The 21,120-nt window shown below is 42.2% G+C and overlaps 1 protein-coding gene across 1 annotated transcript in view; it reads left to right on the plus strand.

Annotated features, from left to right (window-relative positions):
* LOC140527776 (acid-sensing ion channel 2-like) overlaps positions 1-21,120 on the plus strand; it is a 370,541-nt gene that overhangs the window by 342,182 nt on the left and 7,239 nt on the right. Inside the window, exons 4-9 of the mRNA XM_072644950.1 lie at positions 4,394-4,544; positions 5,658-5,714; positions 7,761-7,914; positions 9,898-9,989; positions 17,004-17,083; positions 18,644-18,712. Coding sequence (XP_072501051.1) covers positions 4,394-4,544; positions 5,658-5,714; positions 7,761-7,914; positions 9,898-9,989; positions 17,004-17,083; positions 18,644-18,712 — 603 coding nt within the window. The remainder of the gene's footprint in view (positions 1-4,393; positions 4,545-5,657; positions 5,715-7,760; positions 7,915-9,897; positions 9,990-17,003; positions 17,084-18,643; positions 18,713-21,120) is intronic.

Consider the following 21,120-nt stretch of genomic DNA (forward strand, 5'->3'; position numbering starts at 1 on the left):
CATGATAACCGCTGTATAAGAAAACACAAGGTGATTTTTTGCCAAGCTTTATGTAAACGGAATTTCTGTAAACAAATGCTATTTTCTCGTTTGCTATCACCAGAGATATTTAATCTTAATTTCTGATTAATTAGTGGGTCATGGTTCAAATCACTCAGAACCTCAAATATGAAACTGCCCATAGGTAAGTTGCTACTTAAAGGAACCTAGAATCTGTTTGTGAAATGAAAACTCTTTTTGTAATGTATATAGGACCTTTCCATTTGTTGGTTTTTTTCCCTTTTTGCTGTTTCAGGTGTCCAGGGCACGTAGCAGGGGAGCAGTGACTGGCTGAGTGTTTCTTTAATCCCTTTCTGAATTACCAAGACTTGCAGGGTCAGCGGTTCCTTGAGCCCCAGTCAGTGCAAAAAGATTCATGTTCAGTCATAGTTTCTGGTGCTGGGTCAGTCTCCACTCTTTACTTCAGAAATTAAATGCTCCAATGGGGCAGATCCTCGGCTGGTCTGTGGCTTCTCCTGAGGAAATAAATCTTGGCATGAGGCAGGTACTCCCAAGGTGCCATTCCCAACTGGCTTGCCATGGGTATCTTCATCATTCGCTGATGGATTTGGGTTTTGTCCTAATTGAGCAGGAGGTCAAAAAGAAGCCTTCAGAAGCAAACCCAACACTATCTTTTGTAGACTCGCTTAAATCAACCCACATGTTTGCAATAAAAACATCAGAATAAAAACCAGCCCCATAAACTCAGTCTCCGATAGCAACCCCTCCATCTGGGTAAGCCAGATTGAAAGTTTGCACTTGGATCACTCGAGAAAACAAATGAAAAGAGCTGCAGTGGCTTGTCAGGGAGAACAGAAAGGTGTGGAAGGCCCCTACAGAGAGACTGTAACTGAGAACCAGATGGCCAAAGGTGGGACAAATCTCAGAAACCTGCAGTCCGGGCAAACTGATTTTCTCTCTGGTCCTCACACATGAAAGCCATTTCCTATTCCCATGTCTTTGCCAAGGCCATCCTCCATGCCTAGAGTGCCCTCCCTCTCTTAACCTCTACTGTATAGGATCCCTCCGTTGCTTCAAGGGAGAACTCAAACACAACCTTCTAAATAAAACCTTTCCTAATTCCCCTCCCTGACTAGTAGTCTCCCCCAAAAACTACTTTGTATTTAACTGTTGTTCATTCATCTTTCAGTTGTGTCCAGTTCTTCATGACTCCATTTAAGGTTTTCTTGGCTAAAATACTAGAGTGGTTTGCCATTTCCTTCTCATTTTACAGAAGGGAAAACTGAGGCAAATAGGACTAAGTGACTTATTCAGGGTGACACAGATAGTAAGAGGTCAGATTTCAACTCATGAAGATGAGTCTTCTTCATTCCCAGGCTAGTGCTCTATCCACTGAGCCACCTAGCTGCCTTGTATTTAGCTACTTTGAACTTATTTGTATTTATATACTTATATGTGTCCTTGTGGTCTTCTGCATGAGAACTATGCTCCATGAGAAGGAGGATACTTTCATTCATTGTATATGCATCCCTAAGTGCCTTGCACAGTGCCTGGTAAATGGTAGGTAGTTAGTAAATGCTTGTTGATTGGTGGGTTGGTTAGCTGACCTAATAAGACATATTGCATTAGAGGAAAAGATAGATTCTTGAAGAAATTAAATAGTTTGTTCATGGTCAATACACATTTATTAAATGCCTACTATGTGACAGGCACTGGGTCATATACTGAGACCCAGCTGTCTGCAGCTTTGGAATTCACAATGCTATTGGTGTGATACCCGAAACACCTAAAACACCTAAAGTTTCAGATGTGCCAGTGCCAACCTAGAAAATCTGGTTCCCATGGCCAGAGGAAGACAGATGGCTTGGTTGTTCCAAAGGGTTGAGAGAGTAAAAAGTAGCTGGAACCAAAATATATCAACATTCCCAACCACTGGAAACCAAGGTTTATATTTCAAAGTCCTTCATTATCTCATGCAATCCTCACTTTGACCCTGAAAAGTAGATACGATTTTTATCATTCCCATTTTACAGATGAGGACAATGAGTCTCAAGGGATTAAAGTAACTTGTCCAGGATCACAAAGCTAATAAGTATTTGAGGAGTAATTTCAACCAAGATCTTCTTAATTCCAAGCTTAGCACTCTAGCAATGATGACATCAGTGACCTATGATAGTCACCTTAAAGTGATATATAAAGGCTAACTATTATTTTTCTTAGGGCAGCTAGGTGGTGAAATGAGCATGGAGTCAGGAAGCCTCATCTTCATGAGTTCAAATCTAGTCTCAGACATTTATTAATTTCATTTGCCTCAGTTTCCTCATCTATAAAATGAGCTGGAGGAGGAAATGGCAAACTACTCCAATATCTTTGACAAGAGAACCCCAAATGGGTTCACAGATTCAGACGTAACTGAAATGACTCGACAACAACAAACTGTTTTCTGGGTGGGAGGGAGAGGAGAATAGTACAGGTATGAGAAAAGGAAAAGAAATCCACTAAAATGCTAAAGTTTCAGATGTGCCAATGCCAACCTACAAAATCTGGTTCCCATGGCCAGAGGAAGACAGATGGCTTGGTTGTTCCAAAGGGCTGAGAGAGTAAAAAGTAGCTGGAACCAAAATATATCAACATTTCCAACCACTGGAAACCAAAGTTTATATTTCAAAGTCCTGCATATAAAATTATCTTATTCAATCCTCACTTTGACCCTGAAAAGTAGATGCATTCATTCAGGTAGACGGTGCAATGGATAGTCTGGAGGACTTGGAATTAGGAAGATCTAAGTTCAAATCTTGCCATATGACCCTAGAAAAATTACTTAAGCTCTCTCAGTCTCGATTTCCTCATCTGTAATATGAAGCCAATCATAGTACCTACCTCTCAAGGTTGTTTTGAGGATTAAATGACATATTCTCTGGGAAGTGCTTTATAAACTTAAAAGAACTCCATAAATGCTAGCTATTATTAAATGCTTCTTAATTGACAAAAAAAAATACAATAAAAACTTTATTTAGATATATTCAGGCATTTATATGTGTATACATATGCATATATACGTATGTACATGTGCATATTTATATATATACATATGTATATATGGTTGAACATATGTATAGTATATACTTCTTATGTATTATATATACATACATATGTGTGTGTCACAGGTTTTGTCTGTGAGTAGGCAGTGCAGTGCAGGGCCTGGGACATTTCCAGGGCAAGAGCTCAGAGGCCCTGGGCCCCTGACATAAAAGTGGGCGTGGGCAGGGTGGAGTACATTACAGTTCTCAAAGTGCTGGGGGCTAGAGACAATTGGGAGTCCCTAAGATTCGTTCAGGGTGTCCATGAGGGCAAAACTATTTTCATAATAATACTAAGACATTTTAATTTTACTATGGTAAATATCAATATATATACCCTGCATAAACAAGGCTATTGGGGGGGGGGGGGAGCGGTCCTTATCATTCTTAGGATGACAAAGAGTCCTGAAACCAAAAGGAAAATGAGTTAGTTGACTGAAGCAAAAGATAAAAGAAAGAATCATAGTGAGGGAGAAGACTGGAAAGGCAGATTGAAACTGGGCTATGGAAAGCCTTAAATGCCATGCTAAGGAATTTGGACTTTGTCCAAATCAGGCAGGGGTAAGCCAATGTTTCGATGAAATTCTGCTAACCAGCCTGGAATTCCTCCTTGGGTGTCTTCTGGATATGCCAACGGACTTAGAATCAGAAAATCTGTGCTCTAATTCTGGCTATTACTGCCCGACTGACCTGGGAAAGTCATTGATCCTTACTACTAATAGTAATAATGGACATTTCTATGGTAGTTAAATATCTATCAGCCAATCGACCAAGAGGAAATGATTATAGCCAGGCACTGCACTAGGTATGGAGATATGAGTACAAAGAATAAAACAATCGATCCCTGTTCACAAGGGGTTTCCATTCTAATTGTAAAACCCTTGACATATCTCCTTAGAGCCTTACAAGACCATCCTACAGATATATTAATCTTCAATACATAATTTAATCTTTAATACATATGTATATGTGTATACATATGTATATGTGCATGTGTATACATATATAAATATGCACATATACATATGTATATATGCATATGTATACACATATAGATGCATGAATATATCTAAATAAAATTTTTATTGCATTTTTTTTTTGTCAGTTAAGAAGATGAGGAAACTGAGACTGAGAGAGGTTAAATAACTCATCTCTGATCATACCAACAGTTGCAAGAGATGGAATTTGAACTCTCATCTTTTTTCTGACTCCAGGTCCAGCCTGGGTCCCATAATACGCCACATAGCCTCAGGTTCTGAGAACACCTTTGTCCTCCTGCACTAACCAATGTCTACTTCCTTCCTGTCTTCCAGCTCACATACCTGCCCCCTCCTTGGGGAGAATGCCGATCTTCAGAGATGGGACTCGACTTTTTTCCTGTTTACAGTATCACGGCTTGTAGGATTGACTGTGAAACTCGTTACATTGTGGAGAACTGTAACTGCCGAATGGTTCACATGCCAGGTCAGTGACCTCCAGAGGTCGTGGCAGGATAGTGAGGGGCTTCCTGCTGTTCCTTCAACTCTCCCTGACCTCCTGAACCATGGCACCCCGGATTCATTTTCCCCAAGTTGTTGCCAGTGAAAGGCTAGGCCTGCATAAGACCAAAACATCAGACAAATTTGGAAAATAGAGTCCATCATCGTAGGGCACAGACCGAACATACAGATAACTTGGAAACATCTTGCTCTTTGTATTTTTCCTTTTTTCAAACAAGATACAGCCTATTACAGCTAATCCACATGGCTGGGCTGATGCCATCCATAGAGGCTCTTAGCTTAGAGCATTGCCCAATCAACAAGCATTTAGTAAGTGCCCACTATGTGCCAACCACTGTGCTAGGCACCAGAGATGAAAAGTCAAAACTGATTCATTTATGAAAGAAGTAGACAAAGACTTGTGGTTTGGGTCGGCAGTGGGGAAGGGGAGAAGTACTTTGTAGATGTAGCGAGGTGATGCAATGGATAGAGTGCTAAGCTGGAATCAGGAAGACCTGAATTCAAATCCAGTCTCAGATGTTAGCTGTAAAACCTATGTCAAGTAACATCACCTCTGTCTTCCTCAGTGTCCCCAGCTTTAAAATGGGGATAATAGGAGCACTTAATTCACAAGGTTGTGATAAGGATCAAATGAAATTTGTAAAATGCTTTGCACAGTCCTTGGCCACATAGTAGGTACTACATAAATTCTTATTCCCTTCCCCCTTGTAGACCCAAAAGCAGGGGTTCTTGGAGTCTGTGAACTTTTTAAAATATTTTAATAATCTTATTTCAACATAATTGGTTTCCTTTGTAATCCTATGCCTTTTCTTTTATGCATTTAAAACCATTCTTCTGAGAAGGGGTCCATAGGCTTCACTAGACTTCTGAAGAGATATGGGGACAGGAAACGTTAAGAACTCTGCTCTAAAACAGGGTATGATTTGTTGTTATTATTAGAAACCATATTTTTATCCTCTCTCACCTACTTATTAGCTGTAGAATCTAAGAAAGGTCTCTTCTCTAAATGTTCCTGTGGTGGAAGCAGAATCACACACAAGTTTTTGAGTTGTTTTATCATTGTTTCCTGTCCTTGCAGGGGATGCCCCTTTCTGTACCCCAGAACAGCACAAGGAATGTGCGGAGCCAGCCTTAGGTCAGTACTCTAAGCTCCTTCCTTCTCTCAGAGGAAGGGAGAAGGAGACTTCCCTTCTGCTTTAACAGTGGGACAAGGCCAAGAATGATGGTTCTGAACAACCGGGCTTTCCATGGAACAAATCTTATGGAAATAAGTTAATGAGAAAGGAGGGGGTAAACGAATGGGAAAAGATAGAGAGAGGACAAAGAATGAGGAAAGAGTTAATGACTAAAGAGCCAAGGGATAGAGAGAGATGATGGGGAATGGAGAGAAGTGGCCAGAGATGGAGAGAGAATGGGGAGTGGAGAAAACTCAGTGGATGGGGAGAAGTCATGAACTAGAGAGTAAACTGAGGGTGGAGAAAGAGGGTGGAAAATAGAAAGAGAAAGGGCTAGAATATGGAAAGAAAATGGAGAGTAAAGTGAGGACTGAAAGGTTGGGAGAGAGCCAAGAGATGAAGAGAAAATAGAGAATGAAGTTAAGACTTGGGGAAGGAGAGAAGATGAGGAGAAAGAGGTAATGGAGAAGAGTGATATCTAAGGACTAATGTGAGAATGGGAATGGAGAGATCTAGGGAAATTAAGAGAAGAGAAATACAGATTTGGGGAATCAAAAGAAGTCTAAGAGATAGGAAGAATGGGATGGAGAGAGGACCCAGGGGAGGAGAGAAGGCTAAGAAACCAAAGGTGGGGGAAGTAGAGGGAGAAATGAGAAAGGGAGAAAGATCTGGGAAAAAACCCTTTTGAGTCACGAGCTTTGCTAATAGTAGGTAGGGTCACCTTCAAACATAAAAGACGGCACATTATGAAGAAGTAGAGTTGGCTTTTTACATGATTGATTTAACACAAAGAGGACTCCATCTCAGCTATCTTATGTGAGCTGAGGTCCCAGGGCCCAAAGCCTTGACCTTCCTGGTGCATGTCCAGGCCCCAGGAAAGGCAGGAATAATGATGATAGTGCCTGGAGAACCTGCTGGGAGAAATAATGAGCAGTCCATCTAAGGCCCTGAATTTCTCTCCTCGCCGAAGCAGCCTCACCCGGCACTTCACAAAGCGTTTTGCAAACACATGAACAGAGAGAATTTTTAAGCAATGTCTAACTCTTTTTAGCAGCTTCAGAGGAGACTTCTGAGTGGCTGGGAGCCAGAGGGAGGTAGTTCTGGACTCATATTTTGATCCCCCCAGAGCAGTGGGGCACCTGCTGTGTGGCTGGGTTTGAGGAGTGAAAAGAAGAAACAACAGTTGACAAAGATCTGGAAACTTTTCTGAATTGAGTCTGATAGAATCCACACTGCCCAAAGGATGAGGTAGTGTGGTGCCAAGAAAAAAGTGATGGATTTGAAATGAAAGAGCCTGAGATCAAATCCTGCCTCTTTGTGCCCTTGGGCAAGTCACCGAACCCTCTATGGGCCTTATTTTCCATATCTGTAAAATGAGGGGTTTGGACTACCTGGCCTGTGAATTCCCACCAGCTCTTATTATGATCCTCTTTAAAAAAAAAAAAACTATAGAGAGGAGATTAGAAAGAGAAGGAAAGGAAGAAAAAATCAAAGATGAGAGTAATGGTTAATGCATCTATCACTTGGTTCATGGGTACCTTATGCCATAAAGCATAGGCTCCAGGTGGATAAATCTAACTTGAACTCTCTCTCTTCCACTCCCCCTGCAAGCTAAAGGGATGGGAGGAAACAGAACCCACAAAATTTACTGGTTCTGAGATTCCTGGGGTGATTCACTCTGCAGTGGTGTTCAATATCAGTCCTGCCATACTGGAGTCCATTGTTTCCCTGTAGAACAGGAGGGCCCATTTTGGAGATGGGAAAATAGAGTCTATGGAGGGCTCCTCAAGGAGCCAAAGACAGAGAGAGAATTAAAGGTCATGGCATCTCATGAATGAACATGGATGCATGATAAAAACATGTCCCAGGGAGAAGTCCTCACAAGCAAGTGTCCTGGTAAGGCCACTGCCCACCCTACATGATGGTGAGTTCCCCATGTCTGGAAGTATTAAAACTAAGTAGGTGACCACCATTTGAACTGAGTGCTGCCTCTCTCTCCTCACCAGGTCTACTTGCTGAAAAGGACAGTAATTACTGTCTCTGCAGGACGCCTTGTAACCTAACCCGCTATAATAAGGAGCTCTCCATGGTGAAGATTCCCAGCAAGACGTCAGCCAAGTATCTTGAGAAGAAATTTAACAAATCAGAAAAGTATATCTCGTGAGTAAAATGGATGAAGAAAATATATGGGATAGGGAGAGGACAGGTGGAGACAGACAGGAAATGGGGAAGGAACATAAAGGAGTACAGGTAAGGAAACTGATGGAAGAAGACACTGAAAACAAATCTTCTTCCATGGTAGGAAAAGTTAGATCAAAAAATATGGTGCCCTTATTCTCAAAAAGATGACACATATCATTCACATATATTTAGTCCTTTAAGGTTTATAATCTCACATGTGCCATATGACCCTGAACAAGTCACTTAACCTTCTACTAAGTCCCAGACCAGATGAAATCTCCATTGGTATAAAAGCTTCTCACATTAGGAGTTTCCCCATTTTGAAGAAAGCACAACCCTGTCTTGTCTTCCCAAGGCTTATGAAGTATTCTCTGTCAAGTGTATAGTATAAACATTATCATTCCCATTCTGCAGATAAAGAAGCTAAAGTTGCCCAGCTAGTAACTGACAAAAGTGTCCTGGCTCTAGCTGTGATGTTCCCCAAGGGCTGTTAAGGCATCATGTCACCAAACAGCCTCCAGGGGGCTCTGAAATGGTGATCTACTCCCCCCTCCACCTGAAATCTTTTTTGTTCTCCCATGTCTATACCTCACTGGGAGATGTGGGCTTTGAATCTCCCTGCAAGCAGACTCTGTTGAGAGAAGAAACAGCAGGACTTGCCAAGCCCTGCTGCTTTGTAGATATTCTCCAGGAGCACAATTACTTTGACTGCTGAGATGTATGTTGGTGCCTTGTTTGCTTGCTAGTACAAAACAGGATGGATTCATTTCCGCCAGAAGCTCCCTCCCAAACTCACACAATCCTTTCCCAGCACCACTGCCCCCACGCCAGAGCTGCTCATGCTCCCTAAATACAGCCCCTGGCATGAGGAACCTCCCTGGAAAAGTCCAGGCACTGCCTGCCTGATGCTTGGGGGGCGGGGGGGAGTGGGGAGCAGGAAGGAGAGAAGGGGAATGAAGTTCCAAATGCCAGCATCTGAATGCAGCTAGGTGGTGCAGTGGTTAGAACTCTAGGCTTTGAGTCAGGATGACCTGCCTAATACGTTTATAGCTGTATCTCCCTAGGCAAGTCATGTAGCTTCTTTGTATCTCAGTTTCCTCAGCTATAAAATAATAATAATGACATTTACCTCCCAGGGTTGTTATGAGGATAAAATGAGCTAATATTTATAAAGCATTTTGCAAACCTTTAAACATCGTATACATGCAGGTTATTGCTACCATTATTATTCCATTTAAATCCCAGCAGAGAAAGAGGGGTAGAGGGCTGGTGGACAGCTAGGTGGCTCAGCAGATAGAGTGCTGGAGTCAAGAAGACCTATCTTTGTGAGTTCAAATCCAGCCTCAGATGCTTACTAACTGTGTGACCCTGGACAAATCACTTAACCCCACTTGCCCCAGTTTCCTCATCTGTCAAACAAGCTGGAGAAGGGAATAGTAAACCATTCCAGTATCTTTGTCAAGAAAACCCCAAATGGGATCGTAGTCAGACATCACGGAAATGACAAAACAACAACAAAATAGGGCTGGTAGCAGACACCAGATCTATGTCCAACCTAGGCAAGGCTAAGCTCCTGTGTCTCCAGAGCAGACTGGGTCAGAGCACTGGTACCCCCTGCATGTTATCATGCACAAAGAACTTTCAATCCTTGCTGTCCAACTTCCAGTTTCTTGGCTTCTCACAGAGTAAATTCCCATGTGCCACAGAAAGCAGAGAGTGGGATTTTCTGGTACTAATGATAGGCACACTTATAAAAAATAACCTTCCAAAGTGTCTCTCTCTTGGTCACCCACTCTGGAAGCTGCCCACCTTGCTCCTCATCCGGCTCTAATCCTGGGGACACAATTCCATGGAGTCTCTAGGACTTGAAGACCAGATCAGGCAGGAATGGGGGAGGGCAAGATGAAGAAGAAAAGGGAGTTGGGTAGCCTGCTTATAATCTTCTAAATATTCCTTCAACAGAGAGAACATTCTCGTTCTGGATATATTTTTTGAAGCTCTCAATTATGAGACAATTGAGCAGAAGAAAGCATATGAAGTCGCAGCCTTACTTGGTAAGTCAGAGATACTATTCATGTCTTTCTAAAATTCTCACCAGAGATGGAGGTGGGTGGGTGGTGACAGTGTGGGCAGGCAGGGATCTCTTTGGTATCTTGCCAGGTGGACCCACTGAAAGTGCTGGGCCCAGAATCACAATATGTGTGTTCTAAACCTAGATCTAACATTTCCCAGTTGTGTGACCCTGGATAAGTCACTTAACCTTTGTGATCCTCAGTTTCCTAATCTATCAGGGGAGTAATTGACACTGGCACATCTCACTAATGAGAAAAAAACTTTATAAACCTTAGCTCTATGAATGAATTGTTTCTATTATTTTGTGAAGCTCATATTATGCTTTCCCAGCCCCAGAAATGGGGAACCCTTGTGATTCAGTTGGTCAACAAGCATTTTTTAAATGCCTGCTATATGCCAAGCTATGTACTAAGCTCTTAGACCTCTTAAGAAGGGTTATAGGGACAGCTAGGTGAGACAGTAGATAGAGCACTGGACTTGGAGTCAGGAGGACTTGAGTTCAAATCCAGCCTCAGACACTTACTAGTTGTGTGACCCTGGGCAAGCCACTTAACCCTGATTGACTCCAACAAAAACGAAAAGAAGGGATAGTAATGTGGTGGGGATAGCTTGACTTGGAACTGAGGAGACCTCAGCTATCTCATCCTACCTCTCCCCAAGGCCCCTCATTATATGACCTTGGGGGAGTAAATCTCTTTTCCTTGAATGACCTGTTCCTTCTTCTGTAGTAACAAAAGCTAGCGTTTATGTATTGATTTAGGTTTACAAAGAGTTATTGTACTATTTTATTTGATGATCACAACCACCATGAGAGATGGGTGTTATTATTATTTATTAGGATGATTTTATTAGATGAAGAAACTGAGTCTGGGAGGTTGTGACTTTCCCAGGATCACACAGCTAGTAGATGTCTGAGGTAGGATTTGAACTCACTTCTTTCTGATTCTATGATCCTTCCTTCCCAAATTAATGTTCTGGAAGTTGAGGGGAAATAATAGTAGCCCCCAGAGAAGGGCCCCTAGGAGAGAGGACCTGGGGAGGAGAAGGCAAGAGTGGGCAGGCAAGAGCAGACTGGTTATGCTTACACCTATGAAGACCCTCTATGTCCGGAAAGCCCCAGAGTTAGCCCCAGCAAAAAGCAAAATAAGGGTCCTCATTGCCCTGTCCTGCTCTGACATGTCACTGGAAGCTGTATGGTTTGATAGCAGCACCTACAGAATACCTAAGTTTCTGGGGTTTCTATGAGTCCAGAAGAAAGGGCCATTTGACACTAGTCCCCCTAGAGACTCAAACCACAGATCTGAGGGGCCTGTCACAGAAAAATGTGATATCAAAATGTGTGATGTCAAAGACATATCTTTAATATCAAAACATGCAGAATTTTAAGAACTTGATAAATTAGAGAATTCTGTGATTTTAGCAGAATTTCAATAAGATGCTGGCCTTTCCAAATGGGGTTCCCATTAAATTTGAAAAGGAATCTCCTAGTAGAGGCATCCCAAAGTGAAATGAGATACCTTGATAAGTAGTAAACCCCCCATCACTGAAAGTATTCATGCTTAGTAGATGAATACTGTTAGGAATGAGGTAGATGTATGACACAGCAGTGATGTCAAATTCAAATAGAAAAGTGGTCACCAAAACCCAAGGATTCTTGGGGGGAGGGGATGATATATTGACCTAGAAGATCACTCTCTAACATTATTTATCTTCGATTGCATTTTTATGTATGTTGCTAAATATTTCCCAATTACATTTTAACCCAAAAGCCACATGTTTGACACATTAAGAGTTTATGTGCTAGGCATTGTGCTAAGAGCTAAGGATATAAAGGCAAAAAATAATCCCTGCTCTCAAAAAGTTTACAATGTAACATGGGAGACTTAGAGATGATTTTCACAGAGTCAAAGAATGTTAGAGCTGGAATGGACCCTCTCTTCACCAAAGCAGCTTTCAGGACTAATCCAGACCTAAAAAAGAATCCCCTTCTGCAACATGTTGGACAAATGGTCAAGTAACCATTGCTAACATGCCTCCATTGAAGGGGGACCCATCACATCTGGAGGCAGCCCATTCCAACTTTTATGTAGCTGAAATTGTACCATGTTAGCCCTGGAAGAGACCTTGAAATATAGAATGTTAGAACATAGAATGTTGGCCTTAGAACATAGAATGTTAGGACACAGAATGTTAGCACTAGAAGAGGCCATACAACATAGAATGTTAGAATGTATATATAATGTTAACCCTGAAATAGAACATAGAATGTGAGAACATAGAATGTTGGCACTAGAAGAGATCTTAGAACATAGGATGGTAGAACACAGGATATTAGAACATAGAATGTTAGCCCTAGGAGATGCTTTAGAATATAGAATGTTAGAACATAGAATGTTGGTCTTAGAATGTAGAATGTTGGCACTAGAAGAGGTCTTAGAACACAGACTATTAGAACACTGAACATTAGCACTAGAAGAGGCCTTAGAACATAGAATGTTATGACATAGAATATTGAATATCAGAAGATAGAATGTTGGTCTTAGAACATAGAATGTTATAACATAGAATAGTAGGTCCAGAAGAGGCCTTGGAACATAGAATGTTAGCGTTAGAAGAGGTCTTAGATCATAGCATGTTAGAATACGGAATGTTAAAACATAGAATGCTGGCCTTAGACCATAGAATGTTACAACATAGAATGTTGAATGTTAGAATATGTTGGTATTAGACATAGAATGTTACAGCATAGAATGTTAGCTCTAGATGAGGCCTGGGAACACTAAATGTTAACACTAAAAGAGATCTTAGAATATAGAATGTTAGATCACAAAATGTTAGTCCTAGAATAGAACACAGAATGTTAGCACTAGAAGAGGTCTTAGAATATAGAATGTTAGCCCTGGAAGAGGCCTTAAAATGTAGAATGTTAGAACACAAAATGTCAGAAAGTAGAATGTTGGCCCTGGAAAGAGGCCTTAGAACATGGAATGTTAGAACACTGAATTTTAGAGCAGAGAATGTTAATTCTAGGAAAGACCTTGGAGATTATCTAATCTAATCTCTCTGAGACCCGGAGAGGAGCATTGACTTACCTAACGCCACACAGTTAGTTGGACTAGAACTGAGATCCAGTGATTTCCAGACCAGCTCTTTCTACAATAACTTATTATTTTCTGTATGGCTTGGAGTTCATAGCAGAAAAAGAAGCCATGTAAAAACAGATGTTGATTCTAGACTGATTTGAGACCCTAAAAATTCAGTGGATGGAAGCTTTTTACATGTCTTACTCATACAAAATTGCCTTGTTTACCTATCTTACTGAACATAGTGCATCTAGTAGGCATTTAAAATGTGTGTCGAATGAAGGAACTGCGATTAAATTACCCCAAATTCTGAATCAATGGACCTCATATTAGTGAGGTTTTACTGTATCAAGCATCTCCCAGTGTGAATTCTAGTCAATTCAACTTAACAAATATTTTATTGAGAGCCTGTTTGCAATGTGTAAGGGTGAAGGCTCTTTCAATCTTCAAAACAGAGCATCATGGACTATCAGAGCTGGAAGGGGCCACCTCCCACATCACCTAATCTGACTCCTTTTCAAGAGGGAGAAATGGAAGCCTAAGGACACAGGGAGGAAGGAAAGAGAAGACTTGCCCAAAGACTTGTCCTGCATAACTGCTTGACTGCAGGGGCAGCATCCCGGTCCAGTGCTTTTGCATCTACCACTTTATCTTGGCCTAGGCCCGGACTAAAATTTGAGGGAAAACAACAGACAGTGAAATCTTTCCTCCATTATAGCAGAGGCTTGGAAAGATGGGCATCTCCCGTCTTCTATTCCACCTGGCACAAGGGACAGAGTATCTGGACTTAGAATCAGGAAGAATTAAGTTTAAGTTCTGCCTCAGACACTTACTAGCACTATACCCCTGGGAAAATCACTTAACATCTCCCAGCCTCAATTTCTTCATCTATAAAATGAGGACAATAATAAGACCTACTTCACAAGGTTCTTGTGAAATGAAATACCATGGAAAATGCTTTGCAAACTTCAGTGTACTACAGAAATAATAGTACTATTTCTTGTTCTTGTTCAGTCCTTTTTCAGTCATGTTTGACTCTCTGTGATCCCATTTGGGATTTTCTTGGCAAAGATACTGGAGTGGTTGGCCATTTCCTTCTAGAAACTCATTTTATACATGAAGAAACTGAGGCAAACAGGGTGAGATGACTAGCGCAGGGTCACACAGCTAGTAAGTGTTTGAGGCTGGATTTGAACTCAGGAAGAGGAGTCATCCTGATTCCAGCCCTAGCACTCTATCTGTTATGGCGCCACCTAGCAGTCCCCGGTATTATTACTTTCCCTAAAATCTGCTTTTCAGAAAAAAAAAAAAACTGAGAAAGTCATCCAAATTAAAAGTAAAATGACTAAGAAGCCAATTGTGTTCTCTGTGGTAGAGAAAACAGAATTTAACAGATGAGAACACTGAGGCCGGCAAGTGTATGAGGCAGGATTTGAAGTCAGGTCTTCCTGACTCTAGGCTTATCACTTGATCCACTGCCCACCTAGCTGTCTCAGGAGGTAGTGAATTCCCCATCCCTTGAGGTCTTCAAGCAGGGGCTAAATTGCCACTTGTCTCAGGGATATTGGATACTGTTCAGGCACAGGCTAACTCGAAGTCCTCTGCGGTCCCTTCCCATTCTGAGTCTGAGGTTCCCAGTCAAAATGAGAAGCAGTTTGATCTGGTGTAAAGGATGCTGGATTTAAACCAGGTAACCTGGGTTCAAAACCTGACACTGCCTTTGTGACCTTGAATAAGTCATTAAACCACTTTGAACCTCGGTTTCTTCTATTGTTGGACTCTATGGCCTCTAAGGCCCCTTCTGGCTCTAACCCTAGGATCCTATGACCCCAACAATCAACTTAACAAGTATTTATTGAGAGCTTGCTATGGATACAGCTCTCAGACCACTGATGTTATTGACCTCAGAATAGACACCATCTGTGTTTGCCCTAAGCCAGTAAGATGAGGCTCCAAGACTACAAGCTGGAGTTGGGGCACACGCTAAGCTGAATAGGGGAAGTATTGGAGCAACAGCAAGGCCCTCCATGGAACCCTCTACCCCACGGTTTTATGCCTACAACTGGCTCTGACCAGGACTCAGCCTGAGACTCCAAATGCCTGGTGCTGAGGTCCAAGGAGAATGACTTCTCTCCCTCACTTTGCTTCCCAAGGTTGAGGCCTGGAACACAGCCCAGGCACAGTTTTCCCAACAGTAAATAGGGTTCCAAGCCAAGCCATGGAGGTTGCCATGGCACTGACATGGAGGAGCTCTGAGTGAGGCGACCTTCTCACCCTGGGAGACCTACATCTTCCCTTGTGTCATGAGATGTCATCCCCAGCAAGAGCTGCAAACGTTTGCCAAGCCTCTCACTGGGTCTGACCTTTATTTCCTGAACTGAATTCATGATGTATTCTCATGCCACCTCCATTAAAAAAGATGGGAAGGAAAAGGAAGCTTGAAGTCTGACCCACCAAAGATGTTTGTACTAGCTCTGATGAGAAGAGGGGCTCATTCCCAGCATCCTCTTCCTCCTCCCTCAAATAGCAAACAATACTGCCATCTGCTCATCTTTCAGCAGGGAAGCTACCACCCAAACACCCCAGAGCCTTCAGCCCAAAAACCTTCTCCCTCCCCTTCACACACCCACACACACATACACCCCCACCCCCACACACACATGCTGTTCATATACTGCACACACATCCCACACACACATATGTATACATATACGTACTACAAATAGATAGATAGGTATATATATATTATATGTATATGTATATATATATATACAGGAAACCACATACACATAACACAAACACACACCTCACAGATATACACACATTCCATATACACACTACATACACCCCACACATATATATATACCACACACATATATACACATGTATATACCACATACGCATACACATACCATACACACATAGCCATGCACTCACCCACACCTACACATAATACACGCATACCACATATATATACCACACACACATATATACACATACATAGACCACACACACATACACACATAAACCACATATATAACGTACACATACACCACACATACATACACATACCACACACATATAGTCACACACTCACCCACACCTACACACAATACACACACATCACACATACTACCATCTATAGGACACACATGTATACACAGATACACACAAATATTCACAAAGAAAACTTCACCATAGGGGATGTCATTGTGATCTCTGGACACCAGCCTCTGGAAGACCATCTCAGCCACCTATGGATATGTCTCAGGCTACTTGGCAGTTGTTCTTCATTCTAGAAGAGGACTAGTGACATCAGGAAGGTGATATCTTGACTTGCAAGTAAACTGGATTTAAGTGAAGGAAGGCCGTGCAAAGACACCAGCCTCATTGTCTCCTCCAGAGCCATCTGGGTCCTGTGGACGACTGGAGATGGCCCCAGACACTGTGGGAGACCTTGACCTTTTGAAGCCAAGGTTTTTCCCAGATCTCAGTTTGTCTGAGGCAACGCCTATTGAGTGATTGAGGCTAGTTTAGGAATGAGGTAAAAGATGGCCTAGTTTGCCTTTTTTGTTTCTGCCATATGTTCTTACTCAGCTCCAAAAGAAGGAGCATCTAGCCCTCATTCAATGAGATAACAACAGAGGCAATGTGAATTCTGTAACCATAACTTCATGCAAGTCATGAGCACAAATCTTGACTCTCATCCTGGCCTGGAAGATAGCCCAAGCCTTCTTTCTCATTCTGTATTATGATTTCTCCATCTCCAGAGAGAGAGCTTTGGGGATTCTTGCTGAAGTCTTATAGGACAGGATACATGACCACATTATCTCAGAGGAGTGTGGGGTACATACACCACAGAAGCTACCTCACTGGGGAAAATAAAAACAGACTTTTCTCTTCTCTCCACAGGGGACATCGGTGGTCAGATGGGATTGTTTATCGGTGCTAGTATCCTTACAATCCTAGAGCTCTTTGATTATATTTACGAGGTAAAATTCACAGTTGTTTCTAAATTCCTATGAAATATGATGCTCTCCAGATCCTGACCCTAAGGCCCTCTCCATACACTGCAGTCCCCAAATTTACAGAACCATGTTCTAAAATCTACTGTTCCACAAACTACAGGAAAGTGAGCATAGCTCTGTGAACAAAGCCCTGGCTCAAGAGTCATAGACCCTGAGTTGAAATCACACTTTTAATGCTTACTGTGTGGGTAAGCTTGGATAAGACACTTCAGCTTCTTCTATAAAGCATGTGAGCTGAACTAGGTGACCTCTGGGGTCCCTTCTACTTCTTGATCTTGGGTACTGTGACAAACTGTCCTCACAGATCCCTACCTCTGTCAGTCATGCCCACCCCCAAAGACTGACTACAAAACAAATGACCAGATCTTAATCCCATCAGCAAAAGGTTACTGAAACGCTCTATGAACAGAGCTCTGCACTAGGCACAATGCGGAGAGAAGAAAGAATACAGTCTTTGACATTAAGTAGTTATCAAGGGTGTGATCATATGGATACTGAATGACCCAAGTTAGAGGTCTTGGCTACCCCAAAGATATAGGATGAAACACTCCTCCATCCCTTCCTCTTTACCTCTCCTTTTCTTTTTCCTCTTCTCTTCTCCTCCTCTCCCATCACTTTCCTTCTTCTATACTCCCCTTTTCTTCCCTCTCCTCATTTCCCTTCTTTCATCTCCTTATTTTCTCTCCCCCTTTCCCTCCTTTTTCCATCCTCTTTTCCTTCCTATACTCCCATTCCCTTCCTTTCTCCCACAACATCCCCCCCCACTTAGACCTGTCTAGCTTTGTTTCTGGTTTCAATCTCCATCCAGAAACAAAAGCCCTCGCTGCTGGGATAGATAGATAGATAGATAGATAGATAGATAGATAGATAGATAGATAGATAGATAGATAGGTAGGTAGGTAGATAGATAGAGATAAATACACATTTGTATGTGTGTATGTATATTATATGTGTATGTATATGTATACATACATACATACACGTATGTGTATCTCCAAGCCTGCCTATTCTGAACAATATCCGCCTTAACAAAATTCCATATATAGGCTGACATGAATGAATGTCTGTGCACTCTGTGTACAAATCTATGTACCTATGTGTATATTTGTGTTTATGCATGAATCTCTCTAAGCCCCGGGCAAATGGTTCACCTATGCTGAACAATATACAGTAGAGAAAAATTCCGTTCTAGCTTTGAGCAGCCTTCAGAGGTTTCCTGCCAGAAGATTAGATGTCAAGCCCATTCACCCCCACTTTGTACTAGTGGGGTTTTATTTTATTTGACTTTATTCCACACATACATATATGTATATATAATATGCGTGTATTATGTACTTATATATACACATGTGTATATATTATTTACATATGCAACACATATAATATGTGCATATATCATATATCTCATATGTGGTTTTTTTGTTTAGTCTGCCTGAATCTAAAGCTGCTTCTCCTGCTGTGTACAGTATGGTGACTTTGTATGATCCTGATACCTGAGCCCATCCAAGTCTGTTTCTTTTTCAGCTGATAAAAGAGAAGTTGTTAGATCTACTCGGGAAAGAGGAAGAGGAAGGGAGTCACGATGAAAACGTGGTAAGAGGGGATTGTGGGTCTGAGGTTTGATTGGGGGTTTTTTGGTTTGTCTTCATAAAAACCAAGCCAGCCAGAGCTATCAGGACTAGCCCTTCACATTTCCTCCTCTGGGTTCGAACCTACCCAGAGATCCCAGCAAAGTAAAGGCTTCCCGTCCTTGCATCTTCCCTGCCTTCAGTGAACAATTCTCTACCCAGGGTAGGCTGGCATCTCTGGGCATACTGCAGGATTTTGTGCCATGATGGGGCAAGCCTACCAGCTGTCCAGAGATAGCCCTTGCCCAGTTGCTTCAAGGCCTAAGGAGGCTTTACTAGACATTCCTTCTTCATTCAGAAGTAGAAGGTCTGTCTGTTCCCATTGGGAACCTCCATATTTCATTCTCAAAGTAGAACAAATCAGAAAGGTAGTGTGTGGATTAGCTGAATGGGCATCCTTGTGGGTAGAGGAGCACCAGTATGCAAACCTCAGCTACATTGATTGTGGCTAAATTAACAGATCCAAGGGAGCAGTTCACAGTCTGCCTTCCATTACAAGCTAATGCTAATCAGGTGTTAGCAGGGCCAAGCAAAAGAGCTCATTCACCCATAGGAATGATGTGCCTTACAGGAAAAACAAATAAGAAATCAAATTTGCCCTAAACATTGACTTTCCCCACCACCAAATCCTTGAGATTCGAGGAAATCTGAGCCTTAGGGCCACAAATGAGTTAAGAGATCAGTGGAGTTACCCACCTGCCCTATGCTAGAATAGGTACTGGAAGGGGACCTAAGGAAGTCACAATGGGATACAAAAAACCCTGAAGATTCTGAGTAAACTGACTTCTCCCTTACAGCTTTTGCTAAAAGGGGGGTGCTTCCTAGACCCCCTTCTTCCTATCTGGAAGGAAAAAGCAATATGGTGGCCTTGTAGACAGATAAGTTGCATAGTACAGAGACAGCAAAACTTGGGATTAGGAAGACCTGAGTTCAAATTTTGTCCAGATACTGCATAACTCCAGGCAAGTCACTTCAACTCCCCAAGACTAAGTTTCTTCATCTGAGAGATTAGGACTCAGTGGCCTCTAGAGTCCCTTCCAATTTTAAATCAATGATCCTATGACCCCTGCCACCATATTCCTAGTAGATAGGTACCTGAGGGTGTGTCCAGATTCCACTCCAGGCCACAAATTGGGAAACTACTAATCTTTGGGCCACAAGGGCCCCAGGCTTGGGGTGGAATAGCAAGGGTGCATATTGGAAACTAACCATCCACTACTTAGTATATGAGGACCGCAATCTAGACAGTGTTTTCAATACTAAGAGCCATTGCTGTTCATATACCTCCAACATGGAAGAATTTCTACTTGTTCCAAGGCTTTCATTTGATCGATCCAGAAGCAGCTATTGGGCACTCAGTGTGTGCCAGGCACTGTCCTAAGTTCTTGGGATAGAAATATGAAGAATAAAACAATCCTTGTCTCAAAGAGCTTCCCTTCTAATATGCTAAAGGGGTGGGGGGGTGTTACGGAACTGGGACATGGCTTCTTTCTGTCCCCTGGTGACTGTGTCCCTTCTAGTACTTCTTCCTTTGAACTTTCAAACATGTTCTGATCACTCTTGATGAAAGGAAGGAAGAAAGGAAAGAAAGAAGGAAGGAAAGAAAGGGAGAAGGAAGGGAGGGAGGGAGGGAGGGAAGGAGGGAGGAAGGGAGAGAGGGAAGAAGGGAAGAAAATGAACTTTACTGTCCTCCTACCTTAATCCCCCTACCTACCTGGGAATGCTCCCTCACCTCTCTCTCTTTTCCCTGAGACTCAGTCTACAGTCCTCTGATCTGATATTCAGTACTCCCTCCCATGAAAGTTAACCTATTCTCAGGACTTTAACCATCACCAGAGCAGTAACTAGAAATTTTTGAACCTCGGGCAAGTAGCATAAACCACATCCATGGCAAGCAGCACCAAAGATGTCTTCTGAAGTCAGTGGGTGTCAAAGGGATGGCTGAGAGGAGCTCCTCTGGAGTAGGAAGCTGTACTATCTGATAGTTTTCTATATTAACTCATTATTCTTGCTAAATAGATTGTTACCTCCCTTATTTCTAGGCTGCTAAATGACTGTAAGTGCTAAAAAGAACTCTCAGAATTCGGCAGCCTGTGACAAAGGCCCAGTCACCCTGTCCTAGTTATAGCTAAATTATAGCCTTAGATGTCTCCTCATGGCATAATGCATTGGGCATCCAACTTGGATCCAGACATAATTGGGTACAAATCTCTCCTCAGACCCACACTGGCTTTGTGACCCTGGACAAACTCTCTAGACTTAGGTTTTCTCATCAGTAAATTGAAGGTGCAGTCAACTTAATGACCTCTAAGGTCTGTTATAGGTATATACCTGTGATTCTGTTAGACTATGATCTCCTCAATCTCAGCATGT

This window comes from Notamacropus eugenii, chromosome 2 (assembly GCF_028372415.1).
Source record: "Notamacropus eugenii isolate mMacEug1 chromosome 2, mMacEug1.pri_v2, whole genome shotgun sequence".
NCBI classification, from domain to species: Eukaryota; Metazoa; Chordata; class Mammalia; order Diprotodontia; family Macropodidae; genus Notamacropus; species Notamacropus eugenii.